Genomic DNA, 14,089 nt, shown 5'->3' on the forward strand with positions numbered 1-14,089 from the left:
CTATGCGTCAATCCCAAACTACTTTGTGCATAATATATCAAAACCTCTTATCCATTCCACTCTATTTAAGAATTGTAATAGAGTTTTTCAATTACTGATACTACACAATAGACCCACAAAGACTCAAATTAGAGACCTTTTACAAACACCTACCAATGGATTGGTATTCTTGCGGATTAACATGTTTGATGTGGTCAAATTTCCATGAATAAGGCCGCCATGAGCTTGCTAATTGCAACATCAATATGAAATTCTAGCCCAGCAGACTTGCATTTATGAAAGCATCAAAGTATTTACAAAAATTTAACATAAAATAAATTGTAGTGTCTAGTACTGTATCTCAATATTAGCAAAATCTGAAGAGCAAAGGCACAATAGAAAGATTAACAAATAATTTAAACAATAGGTAAGTGTATAAAGGTCCTTTCTTCTTAACTTAGAAATTCCACATTGTAGAAATTAAGCAACAAGTACTCTAAACTAAATAATAAAGAACTACACATATTGAATATTGAATATAAAGATCAAAAACCGCTAAATACTTCCACTATTGTAATTCTACAAGTAGAGATGCCTTAAAGCCTTCACATAAACCCGGAAACATTGGGACGGAGTATTGTTTTTCAAATTCATATTCATGACATACCTCGCAAACATTGTTTTGTCTACTTATTTCACATGGAATCCATCAGACCTTCCTCCGAAAAATTAATCATAAAGTTGTTCAGCAGCATATTCATGCAAAGTGAAATTGTTAAATTTTTACAAAATAGATAGAGGACATTCAACCATCTTCCGGTTTGAATGCTTGACTTTCTTCAAGATGGGTCCTTCAACTTTATCTGAGCATTTGGGCCCTTTCACTTTAATTTCTGAACTAGATATACTGAGCATTATACAAGAGCGTGCTGTAGGAGTAACCCATTACCTTCTGGGTGGAATTGCCACAACATGGGCATTCTTCTTAGCAAGAATTATTGCAGTAGGATAATGGCTAGGAGGATCTTGAAGCACATCCTCTTCATCATAAATGATCCGCTTGCCCCGAAATGACCTGGACCAATAGGGAAATCCCAATTCATTGGGCCTTTCGATACAATCAAATAGAAAGCCCCAAGGGCACCATATTTTAGGAGCCCAAACTATGTGATTGAATAAATCCTCCCAAGGCGTGAAGTTTCACATCTTCTTTCACATCTGACTTGTCATGTACACAAAAATCTGCATCATATTCATCTTTTCCTTCTGCATATTCTTCTAGTGCTATACTATTATTAATTTACCCATTAAGAAATTTAACTCTTCCATTATTTTGCGACGAAAAGAACACAAATCAGAACAAGTAGTAGAAACTAAGAAGATGAAGTGCAAACGGTAAAATAATACAAAATGCGTTATACATAATATAATCTCCTTTAAAGGAAAGCAGATACTATGCCACACATGAAACAGAGGATGACTCTAACACTTTTCTGTCATAGGATTAGAAGATGGGGATATGCTACGTAGTTATTGCTGTTAAGGATGAAATACACGTATTGGAAAATTATGAAAATCCAATATGCCCTTAGTTTTGAATTTATTGACATATAAGCAGGCATGTTGAAACCTTCTTTTTGAATATATACAGATACAAAATTAACTAAGGAAATATAATTATTTTTGACTGACCGTCAAATGTATAACTTGCCCTTAATTGGAGCGCAAAAGATGACAAGTCGAATCCTATGTCAAAATCTCAAAGTTTTCAGCCTTGGCTTCTTGCGTTTGAAGGGCCCAAATGGACCTTTTAGATAATGTGTATGTTTTAATAGCTGACATTTTAAAACAGAAGTAAAACTCATATGTAGAGAATTTGTTTTGATGTTGTGTGTCCGAAAATAAGTGGACATATTTTATGTATTAATAATGGTCAAACTGTAATATTACAAAATTACGCCTATAATGTCACAAGCGTAGATATAAGATTTTTGAGAATACGCCTTAACGATGAAAAAAGCTGCAACCATGTCTTGCTAAATTGAGTACACGAAATAGGATCCTTGTTGAATACAAATCTCTCTATTAGAAAAGTGTTAATTGTCAAGTAATTATTTGCTAATTTAATGCCAATAGTTATTAAGAAGGGTCATTCGCACAAATGCCCCTGTTTCGGGGTGGTTTTTAATTTTTGCCCCTCAAATTTGTGGTCTTTAATTTTTTCCCTTCAGCATTTTTGGCGCGAGATAAATTAGATGTCGCTCGGCATAATTTATGTTTAGCTTCGGCATATGTATCATAACATCCATACAAATTATACCCGACGAGGCAAAAACTTTCAACGCAAAACATAATCTGAAAAATACTACAGAACTTATGCCGCACAATTTAATTCCTACAGAATTTATGCCAAACGAGACAAAAGTTCAGTTTTCAAAGATAAAAATGTTAATAAAAAATCATGTCGAGCGAAACAGGTCTGGATATTTTCATCAAGTAAGCCTCAGCGATAAAAATTAAAGCCCACTGAACACGAATTAAAGACCTCTGCGTTTGAAGGACAATCCGTGCAAAAACTTCAAGAAAAGGGCCCATTTTGGACAGAAGAATTTGGGCCCTTATAGAGTCCCAAACAAGCCCAAACGCATTATATCGGGTTTCAGACACTTAACCCGACCCGAATTCATATTTGTTTTTTTTAGCACAATTTCAAATCATGACAGAGTTTCTTATTTTTCACCAAAGTAACAATTACTCTGTTTGGCCTGTGTACTTCCCTTTCAAATCCCACTTGTAAGTTCCCTTTCTCTCCTTTTTCAATTATTTTTAATTTAAATATCCAATTTGCAACTATATTACTTATCAATTTCTGAGAAACTTGTCTTAAGAAAAAAAAAAAAAAAAAAAAAAGAAAGAAAAATTCAATCATAATTTGGGATGATAAAGATTGAAATTTTTTATCAAAACTTTATGTGGGTTATTTAATAATTGGGATTGAAGTAATAAATTTCAGTCAATTATATGCACAATTGGTACAATTTAGAAAAGTAACACACACACACACACATATATATTTGTAACATTCTCAAATATAAGGAAGTAGCAAGAATTTAATTAAATTTGTGACATTTTATTGGGATTGAGATAACAGTGGTCCTTTTTTAATAATTTAAATAAAAGAGAAAAACACAAAGAGTATTTGGAATGATAAAGATGAAATTTTTATCATAATATTTTGTGGGTGCTTTTATAATTGGGATTGAATTAATAATTTTGCAGTCAATTATCTGCATAGCTGATATAATTTGTCATGGTTAAGGTAAAGTTACCATAAGATTTTAGGTTCAAATGCAGCAAAATATGTGTCTGTGTCCAATTCAAGATTTGGATTAGTACTCCCTCCGTTTCAACTTGTTTGTCTGGTTTTTACTTGGCACGGAGTTTAAGAAAGTAAAATAAGACTTTTGCATTTTGTGGTCTTAAACTAAAGATATGTATACTGTAGCAAAATGCCCTTTAATTTTGTGGTCTTAAACATGCCACGTGGAAAGTTGAAATCAAAGAGTTGCCAAAAAAGGAAAGAGGCATTATTTTCGAAACGAACTAAAAAGGAAAGTAAGCCAAACAAATTGAAACAGAGGAAGTATGAGTTCAATTAGATGTGAAACATTTTATTGGAATTGAAATAATACTCCATATAAATGTGGCTTTACTTTTTTGTTTTCGATGTAACTCATCAATTAACACTAGTTTGAGGTGAACTAGCACTAGTTTGATGTCAACCTTTTAGGAGTAATTCATCAAATTGGTTAAATCTAAAATAATAACATACTATTTATTTAATACGATCCCACTATACATATCGATATACATAGAGAACATTCCCTAATTCTGATTGATATCCATTTTGGGTTTTGAGTTTATGTTAGTATGTTATAGAGCTTTCGAATTGACATCTCAGACAATTAGTATGTTGTCGGGATATGTATGACATCTAAAGAACCTCCAAAACCTGTAGTTTGCTTTAAGAAACCATTTTTTATGAGCTGTGCATCAGTGTTGTCAAAGGCACGGTTAAGCCCTAAAGCGAGGCTTAAAACATGTTGAGCGCTTCGCCATGCTTGATGTACGCTTCAGTATCATCATCAAGGCTCTATGATATACTTTTCCTTGCCAATGAGCCTCTCTTGAAGAGGTGACACTAGATAATTGATATTTCACTTTATCACAATGTTTATAGAATTTCTTTTTCCATATATTTGTTATTCATGCTTATGTTTGTTAGTCTTGGACTAAACATATATATATATATATATATATATATATTTTTCACGATTGCGCCTTTTTTCCTTAAAGCCCACGCTTTATTTGCGCTTAAAGCCCCAGCTGACCGTAAAGCTTTTTTGCGCTTTTCGCTTTTGATAATGCTGCTGTGCATTAAAAGCCGAATTATTCAGCATTTGAATGACATGGACCGAAACATAGATGAAATGGATATAGAGAATTCATATAAGGCGATTCCACTAATATGAGATTGAGAAGTGGTTGATTGATTGAAGGTTGTATATTACTCCCTCAACTTCAATTTATGTGGCACTCTTGGTTGACACATTTTAGTAATATTATTGTTTTAAAGAAATACTACAAGTCTCAGGAATCCAAATTCATCTATCTATTTAAACTGAAAAGACTTGATATTATCTGTCAAACTGGCTTTCAGTTATTATATTAATATTTTTTCTGCTGCTACGTTTATAGTGCATGTTTTGAATATATCATTAAATTTGATGCTTAATTAATTCACCTCAGAGTTTGGGTAGAGGAAAAACTAAAGAGGCAATTGGATTTTCATCTCAATCAGTGACATGTTAAAATTGGTGACATGTTAAAATTGAGCATGTTTGGGATATACATGAGTTACATTCCCTCTGTCCCAATTTATGTGGCACACTTTCCTTTTTAGTCTCTCCCAAAAAGAATGTCACCCTTCTATATTTAGAAACAATTTAACTTTATGAGATGATTTACAGTCACACAAATATCTAAGGCTTGTTTTGGACCACAAATTTCAAAAGTCTTCTTTTCTTTCTTAAACTTTGTGTCAAATGATGCCACATAAATTGGGACGGAGGGAGTATCTGAATAGATTATGTTATGATGAAGTGGGCCGCTAATTTTCTAGATTATGAGATACCCCAATTATAGATGTATTAGATATTTATATGTCCTATTGAAAATGGGGTGATTGTGGGATCTGTAATTGAGTAATGAGGTATTCTGTGCAGCTCAACTGCCCCATTATATCTTATGTATTTATAATTAGAAGCTTGATTAATGGAGAGAAGAAGAGGTGGTACGAAGAAGAGAAAATCTTCTTGTTTAAGCAGGGAAAGTAAGATTAGTTGTATAAAGTCAATGATTTGCTAACTGAATTTAAGATTAGTTGTATAAAGTCAATGATTTGCTAACTGAATTTAAGATTAGTTGTATAAAGTCAATGATTTGCTAACTGAATTTGTCAGTTATGTCAGAAAAGACCTTGGTGGGAAAAGTTACCCTGTACCTGTGCTGGTGGAAGGTAACAGGTACCCAGTGGAATATTCAAGGTACACGCAAGCTAGTCCCAACATCATCATCATCATCATCATCATCATCAGAAAGTGATGTCTGAAAAGACTTTTGTCTTTGTGCCTCCAAAAGAACCAGTCTATACGACACATTTTCTAGGAGCAAGATCAAGTTCTGTAGATGAAGATCCATGAAGGGCCTCCAAGTCCTATCTAAAGTTGAAGCCTTATAATTCTTTCTTTCCTAATAAGCGAAGCCCTATAAGTTTGTAACAACACGGAGACGATTAATGGCTTGGGGAAACTAGTTGTCACCACATATGCCCGGTAAATGTTGCCACAGATAATGTGTCAGGAGCATTGTGAGAACTAATGGTAGCTGATTTTCCATACTGCTAGCTCAGCAGAGCCAATCAGCCGTCAAGAAATAATGCCTTGTTAGGCCTATACGTTCAACATGTCTGTCATATTGAGTCTTTCATGAACTAAGGCACTGTGCTGAAAGTCTTACGAAGGGGCATTTAGTTTTTCAAATAAATAAATAAATAAAGCTGAAAGGCAAAACTATAGATGCTCAAAGACCAAAAGGGGTTAGCTAAAGTTTTTCTGGGAGTTAATCTAAGGACATGGACCTTAACATACGGAAAGGGCTGCAAGGTCTACTGCCTCGCCATTAAGATTCTCGAAGAAATGAAAAATCCCAGAGATTCTCCCCATATGAAGAAGAAAATTGGTGCTTGATTAACTCGGAAAGCTCATAATAATGTGGATAATGTTATCAAGAGATAAAATAATCTTCATTACCATGAATCCGACTTATGAGAATTCTCTTTTTATTGTGTTCTCATCTTATCATAAAAAGAAATGTTCCTTTGATCAAAGATTGATAAACGTTACATTATATTGACTAGCATGTTTTGCTGTTTTGCAGATATACTATGTCAATAATCGTGGTTTGAAGATGAGTTCTAGTTCTTGGCCTCTGTTGTTTGACTCCTTAAGGAGCATAGTTGAAACTCTTGAGAAAGCTAATACTGCTGATGTTTCTGTGGTTAGAGCCATAAAACAATGTTCTGAGACTTCAAGGTTTGTTCTCTGTCTTTCCTTTTTTGTGTCCATTCTCTGAATTTTCCATCTTTCTTTCATCCCGTAATCTGTACTTTTCAAATGACAGATACTCAGTCTCGTCACTTATCAAATTTGGAATAGAGGAAGCACTTGCTTAGTTTTACTTATTTGGTTTCTGCATGAATGCTTTGTTGTGCCTTCGTTACTTGCCTTTTCTTCTGTGCCATTGTTACTTCCAATTTTTTTTTAGGGTTGTGTAGTCATTCACTTAGTCATTAAAACAAATTCTGTTATTTCGAATGCACCACATTTGAGCTTTTGATTGTTGATGTTTCTGATTCTTGGATCTGCCATCTACTATTTTCAGATGTCTTTTGGCTGCCAGTGAAAGAACAGGTCTGTTAGCTGATCACATGCAGCTGCTAAATTTTTTGCTCAGAATTGTTTCCAGTTTTCAACCAGAGGCAAGTAATTTGTCAAATTCAAGAGGCAAGAAAAAAATATCTGGTTCCAGCAGTTTATGGGAAGTTGAAATGGTCGCTTTTACTATGATTGGCGAACTATATTCGAGATTTGGATCTTCTTTACCAGTTGACAATTGGCAATCAACAATTGAGGTGGGTATTCTACTTATACTGCTTTATGTGCCTCCTAAAATTCACTAATAGTTTTTTATTTGGGATTTTGTGTTGTGAATTAGATCCTTAGAAACATTTTGGAAATGGTGGCGTCTAAGGCCCTTATTAAGGAAGATGGAGCCACTGCCAGGTATCCTCTTATTCAGTTGTTTTTTACTTTTTCTTTGTTTCGGGGGGACCAGGGTGCAGGGCTGGGTTGTTTGTTCCTTGCTTAGTATTTGCTTAAGTGTATATAATGTCTTGATTTTCTTATCAATAACATGATGGTAGATCTTTTCGCCAGGTTTTATTCCTCGCTTCTACATTGCCTGCACTTGGTTCTTACAGATTCCAAGGGACCGTTGTCTGGCCATGTAAGGACTGCATTGTGTTCTTTGATGTTGAAGACGTTCTTTTTTTATTTTACTTTCCCCCTTTCTTTGATAGACAAAGACAACGTTTTAATAGATAGCGACTTTCAAAGTTGTAATCCATGTACTTCTATTTCTTAGGTGGCAGGTCTTGTTGTGGCTTTGAGGAATTTTATTCATTATGGCCTTACGAATAAATCACACGAAATGTTTGCCATCGCTGATAAGAAGCAGATTACTTCTGCGAGCATGAAGCCCGATTTGACAGAATCAACAAAACCACAGACCGGTCGATATATGCCTCCACACTTACGGAATAAAAATCTAAAAAGTTTGCAGTTGGAGGATGAGAAATCACTAACACTGTCATCTGATTCAGAAAACAGTGATAGTGATGGATCAGGGCGGGGTGCTTGCAATACACTCTATGCCAAGACTAGATTAGCTGCGATCATCTGTATCCAGGTATTATTAAACTAACTTACTTGTTCGAATGGTTTGAATTCCAATTAAATTTGTGAAAGAGACTCTTTTATTCTCATATTCTACTTCTGGAACCTTATAATTTTACTAGATTTTGCTAACGAACAGAATGAAAGAACATATATATTAATGGTATTGGAAAGTAATAAGTGAGAATACATGGAAGGTATGCATCATCTGCATGTTTATAGCTATTATGTAATAATAAGAAAATGTACAAACAGTTTCAATTACTACACAGCAATGTTTTCGGTGCAAACAGATTTGTGAGATGCCAGTGGAATGTGGATGACTCAGTTCGATTCATACAAATAATTTTGTATATATTTCTGACACCAGCTTGGTCGTATATAGTAATGAAATTTTGACTTACCCAAAAAATTGAAAATCTACATGGAATTTGACAGTGCAAAATTTTTTAACTATTAAATTGTACAGATAGCTGGAAAATTAGAGAGTCCAATGGATTAATTAGTTTTGAGTGATATATACTTCTGACACCAACTTGGTGTATTGTAATGAAATATTTTACGTACCAAAAAAATTGAAAAGAAAATCTACAAGTAATTTGACAGTGGAAACTGTATCCAGTTTCTGGCTATTAACTTGTTCAATATTCTTAATGAGATAGTGATTGACCTTCAAGATCCCGGATGTGCTGCTCATTGACTAAGATCAGTATCCTGTGGAACTTTGCTCTGGAGTGTTGTTGTATCAGGGTGTCCTAAGCATTTATGATTACCAGTTCTATCCAAAGCTTAACTTGATCGGATCAGAAAGTAGGAGAAATAGAACTTAACTTGATCGGATCAGAAAGAGGAGAAACTACTGTACAATGCACCTGTAATTATTAACAGAAGTCCAATTTGGATAGTGTTAGTATTAGGGATAGCTTGGCAGATCTGTTCCGTTGATTTTGTTTTCTATTATACATACAAAGATACATCCTTTGGGTTTGTTTGGATACATCTAATTGAATAACTACAAAATGAATCAATAAATGTTTCTTGGTAAATTCTCCTTAAATTAATTGGTATGTGTAATTATTCTTAATTTAGCGTTTTGGATTTCTTGATCTTCTGTACTGTCTTGCTACCTCTACGAGGTTGCTTTAATTCGGAGTTCCTTTGTTCTTTTTCAATTTAGCAATTTCCATCAAACCCTTTTAGGTTACAATTCTGATTAGTCCTCTAAATAAAAATTGAAAAATCTAATATTCACTAAAACTGAGTAGGTTACCACTATTAAAAGTTTGGAGCACATTCTTTACACAACTTGTAAGTTCTTGTTTTGATGTACTCTGTTGTACATTTCAGCATTGGTGCTTATATAAAACTTTGCCTTATGTATAAAAAAGAGGTTTTGCAGCACATATTCCAAAGTTATGCCCCTCTTTAATCCTCGTTGTTTCTTTGTTGGTGAACAAGTGCCAATATGTGCGAATGAGGGATGCATTTGGCCGGTTAATCAGACTATTTTTGACAGTTCTGATTTGTACATGTACTTTTGTTTCGCAAGTTAGCCGATGCGATGGCTCAAGTGCTTCATGGGTCACAGTATCACCTATTTGTAAAATTCTTTCTTTCATGTAATTATTTGAGTAAGTTTAGCAATATCATTTTTTCTTCTTTGATAAGTAAAGAGTAAGTCAGCAATATCTTATGTTGTAATTAGTATGCTTGTGCAATAGTTTCCAGACATGTGTTTTTATTCATATAAGTTGGTGATATCTCCAAGATGAATTTGCTTCTTGTATGAAGTCTGCTAGTACCTATTTAATTGATGTACTGTTCACAAAGCCTTGTGTGTGGGACATCACAATGAGCAATTTGGCAATTAAGCATGATTCTTTTTTCTTTGGGTTATGCATAATGCTTTTTATTGAATAATTGAATTTTCTTTGAAGGACCTTTGTCTTGCTGATCCCAAATCATTTACGGCTCAGTGGACAATGCTTTTACCATCTAGTGATGTCTTACAGCCAAGGTTAAGATTTTTGTTTTTTCATCTGCTCAGTGAGTTGATATATCCCGTCAAGTAATTTATATAATTATGTCTACTCATGTCTCTGACTTTACTTTCCTACTTTGTTTGGTGTACCTGCCCTTGCTTTTTTCCCCCTTTTCTGTTGCTATTTGCAGGAGGTATGAGGCAACATTGATGAGTTGTTTGCTGTTTGATCCATTTCCAAAGGTACTTCTACTTTATTATACTTTTTGCTATCATTTATCCCTCTCACCAGCTCCGTCCTATGCTAACTGCCAAGGAGGGAGGGGTTCCTCAAAAGGAGAAGTAATATTTGCAACTAAAGGATAAGTATAATTTATTCTTGTAAAAGAAGTATAATTATTTTACAGCTACATGTTAATTTAGTTTCTCATAACCTGTACAGCAAAGTATCACCTGAATTTTTATTATCTTTCTCAAAAACAAAAAGTATCAACTGAATTTTAGCACTGTGTTTGCTACTAACATTGCGTACTGTGTTTGTTCTAGGCACGGATTGCAGCTGCCTCTGCCATCAGGGCTATGCTGGATGCTCCATCATCTGTTTTTCTTCAGGTTGCAGAATTCAAGGAATCAACTAAATGTGGCTCATTTATGGCGCTCTCCAGCTCCCTTGGACAGATTTTAATGCAGCTGCACTCAGGTACATCATAAATTTTGCTTGGTTTGGGGTTTCAGCTTGATTTGAATTTGCGCTCGACTTGTTTTCTTTTTAACTGTTTAGGTTATGTTAGCGGACTTCTCTAAGGCTTCTTTCTATAACAAGATACCTCCCATGTCGTCTTAAATATTATAGAACCCCCCCTCTTTTTTTTCCTTCTTAAATTCAGCAACCAAAGGCATTTTATATGAATTGAAAAACTTGCGCTTTGGATTTAATAGAAAATATCTCTAGGAAATTTGTTCTAAAACATATGCAAAGAAATAAGAGAACCCAATAACACGTACACATACATACACATATGTATATTGTTGAGATATAACACAATTAATTAATTAAAAGTCTGCTCTCTCTAAAAGGTTAAGCTTTTCGATGAGATATCACATACTTTTACATTGTTGAGAGAGAGTGTGTGTGTGTGTAACCAAAAAGATGCTTAAAAATTTTCTATATATAACTTTTTGATAATGGTGGTGTCGGGCTCGCTTGTGAACACCTTGAGTATTCCATGAGGTACTCACTACCTCCTACAAGCACATGTATCAGGTAACTCTGCCTACCAAGGTTTTGGCAGATGAGAAGAGCTCACCTAGTTTTTCTGTCTCTGCTGGGATTTGAACCCTGGTGTCAAAGGTTTTTACCTACTTCATTGACCACTATATAAAACAAAAGAAGTTTTTTAAACATGCAGCAAAGTTCAACAAATCTTCTTATCCTCTCAGTTTCTAAATTATTGTTATCCAAAGAGGAAGCAGTCAATTTATGTAAGAAAAATAAGTTTGGTTACATGAAATTCAAAATAAGGGAGGGTTTTATAAGGTTGAAGATATTTAACTAAATAAAAGTATGTGCCCTCTCTAAAAGCTTAGCATTTAAGATTAAGAATTCACACACTTCAACATGCTATCTAAACAAGCAGAGGTCTTGAGTTCAAGTTTCACCAACACCTTTCGCTAGGAATTTTTTTCACGTACTTGATCCATTAAAAGAAGGGAAAATTATACCACTTGGCCATCTATTACAAAATATGTATAGTGTATAGGTAGTGTATACTTTATACTAAGTATACATATACTGTACATGCCTATACACAACATATACATGTTACCAATTTAAAGAAAAACCTATACACAACATAGACATATCTATACATATAATATAATGTACATACCTATGCATACCTATACACAACATATACGGCCGAAGTATTTAGGTAGTGTATACTTCGGCCATGTTTGGTAAACTGGATGGCCGAAGGATACATTTACGTAAGTTTCCCAAAAAGAATTAGACTGTACACGTGCTTATCAATACATACATGAGGGGGCTTGTGGAAGATATAATTCAGTAAATGAAAGTGTTTTCTCTCTAACGGTTTAAGCTTTAAATGAGGCGGTCACCACACTTCAAGAATAGATTTGAACCAAAGGGGCAGGGGGTGTGGGGGGGGGGGGGGTGGGGGGTGAATGCTTTATCCTTTTAGGGTGGGCAAAAAGTTAAATTAAGTGGATTATTATCCAAATTTCATGTTACTAAGGAGATTTTATGGGAGGTCTCTGTTTTTATCTCTACTTTTCAAGATGCCTTCTTGACATCCCTTTTTAATTGAATTTAACTGATTTTATTTTCAATGTCTGATGGTAGGGACTTTATACTTAATCAAACGTGAAACGCACAGTGGATTGCTAGCGTCCTTGTTCAAAATTTTGATGCTTTTGATAACATCCACACCGTAAGAGTCTCTTCTAATGTAAACACGGCCTTTAATTTTCTTCTGTCTTAGCATTCAGTTTTATCAGCTCTTATCTTCACTACATCTTTTGGAAGATCTTAATATTTAATACCAATAAAACTGATCTGCTATGCCCTGTTGACTTAATAGAGTTTGGTGAACACAAGTGTTGTAAAAGATGAAAGCACAAAAGTTCATACTTCAGGTGCCAAGTTGATTTGAGATGCAGGGTTTCAATTTCTAGTCTGTATATAGTTAAATGTTTCTCTAGCACTACCATTTTTGAACAATAAGAACTGTAAAGATATAGGAAATGGGAATATTTATAAGACAGATCAACAAGTAGACATCATCCATGAACTACCTCACGTGTCGAGCAATAAACTAATTACCAGGATCCTCACTGTCCCTCAGTCCCACTCATCCTCTTTTCTGGATCTTTCATTTGGCTCTAACTTCAATTATAATAATCCATAGAAGTTGAAGATTATAATAATCCATAGAAGTTGAAGATGATAATGAAGAGATGAACAGAGGATGAGGGGAAGATGAAGAAGAGAGCAGGCTTGCGCTAGCTGCTATGAAAATTGCAATTACTGAGAGAAGCTATTGGTTGGAGATTGGAAAGAAAGGTGGTGGGGGAGAGGTGGCCCTGTCATTCAATCAAATGACCTGAGAAGGAAATTGGGAACAACTTTCCGTTTCTTCACTTCAATGTGCAGGAGGTGAAGGAGTCCAAAGTAAAATCGACCTACTGCACGCTTTACAGTTTGATATTCCCAATCTGGATGAAGTGATTACCTTTTCTTGAGCAGTATCTGGATGAAGTGATTAGTGAAAAGGACCATTAGCAGTCAAGAAATAGTTTCCTCTTTTTGGAGAAAAGTCAAAGCTAAAAGCTTGCTTAGGGTAGAGAAATAAGGAGAGGGACTGGGATGGAATGTTTAGAGAAGAGAAGGGAAGAAGAGATAGCTACAAAAGTGGAAGCGGATGGATTCAAAGAATTTTACGCAAATTGTTTTCAATTATGTTATCTTGTTAAAATGTTCAATTCTAATCTTTGTTTATATTACATTGCCTTTTATAATAAGGTGCTCTAGAGCCCCTCTAGTTATTGATTCTTTGGAATATGATACTTAAAACCCAAACCTTTTTTCTCTGCTCTGACCCTTCTGCCTCAAATAGCAACGAGGCCCATCCTTCTATTTTTCCATCTTAGCGACATCACATCTGGTGCATAATAACGTTTTCAGAACAGCCATGGCATCATGTCTGGTGTATAATAGCATTCACACCATCGCTATGATTACTTCTTTTGCTGTGATACACCAAATTCTTTGAGTGGCAAGTTCTATAATCCTTGTGTATTTTCTCTTCTTTGCAATTTGACCCCTTCCACTCTATCCTGCTTTTGGTTCCTGTCCAGGCATACATTCTATTTGTATACCATTTTCTCTTTCGTTAGCCTTTTCTCGTACTAGTAACATAAATGTTAATATCTCCTTCTCATTTTTGTTTTTCTCTGATTTCTTCTTCTTCACGCTCAGCAGTGGGAAGGAGGGAGAGGTGACATCTGAATACTGAGAGGATGGAGGTTGGAGAGA

The 14,089-nt window shown here is 34.8% G+C and overlaps 1 protein-coding gene across 2 annotated transcripts in view; it reads left to right on the forward strand.

Annotated features, from left to right (window-relative positions):
- The first annotated feature begins 2,631 nt into the window (after positions 1 to 2,631).
- Positions 2,632 to 14,089, forward strand: part of LOC132040526 (uncharacterized) — a 28,851-nt gene continuing 17,393 nt past the window's right edge. For both annotated transcript variants that reach the window (XM_059431182.1, XM_059431183.1), the window contains exons 1-10: positions 2,632 to 2,772; positions 6,478 to 6,632; positions 6,982 to 7,231; positions 7,315 to 7,382; positions 7,536 to 7,605; positions 7,744 to 8,067; positions 9,992 to 10,071; positions 10,227 to 10,278; positions 10,582 to 10,735; positions 12,398 to 12,485. In XM_059431182.1, coding sequence (XP_059287165.1) covers positions 6,508 to 6,632; positions 6,982 to 7,231; positions 7,315 to 7,382; positions 7,536 to 7,605; positions 7,744 to 8,067; positions 9,992 to 10,071; positions 10,227 to 10,278; positions 10,582 to 10,735; positions 12,398 to 12,485 — 1,211 coding nt within the window. In that variant the 5' untranslated portion in view covers positions 2,632 to 2,772; positions 6,478 to 6,507. The remainder of the gene's footprint in view (positions 2,773 to 6,477; positions 6,633 to 6,981; positions 7,232 to 7,314; positions 7,383 to 7,535; positions 7,606 to 7,743; positions 8,068 to 9,991; positions 10,072 to 10,226; positions 10,279 to 10,581; positions 10,736 to 12,397; positions 12,486 to 14,089) is intronic.

The sequence above is a fragment of the Lycium ferocissimum genome, chromosome 12, assembly GCF_029784015.1.
Source record: "Lycium ferocissimum isolate CSIRO_LF1 chromosome 12, AGI_CSIRO_Lferr_CH_V1, whole genome shotgun sequence".
Taxonomy (NCBI): Eukaryota; Viridiplantae; Streptophyta; class Magnoliopsida; order Solanales; family Solanaceae; genus Lycium; species Lycium ferocissimum.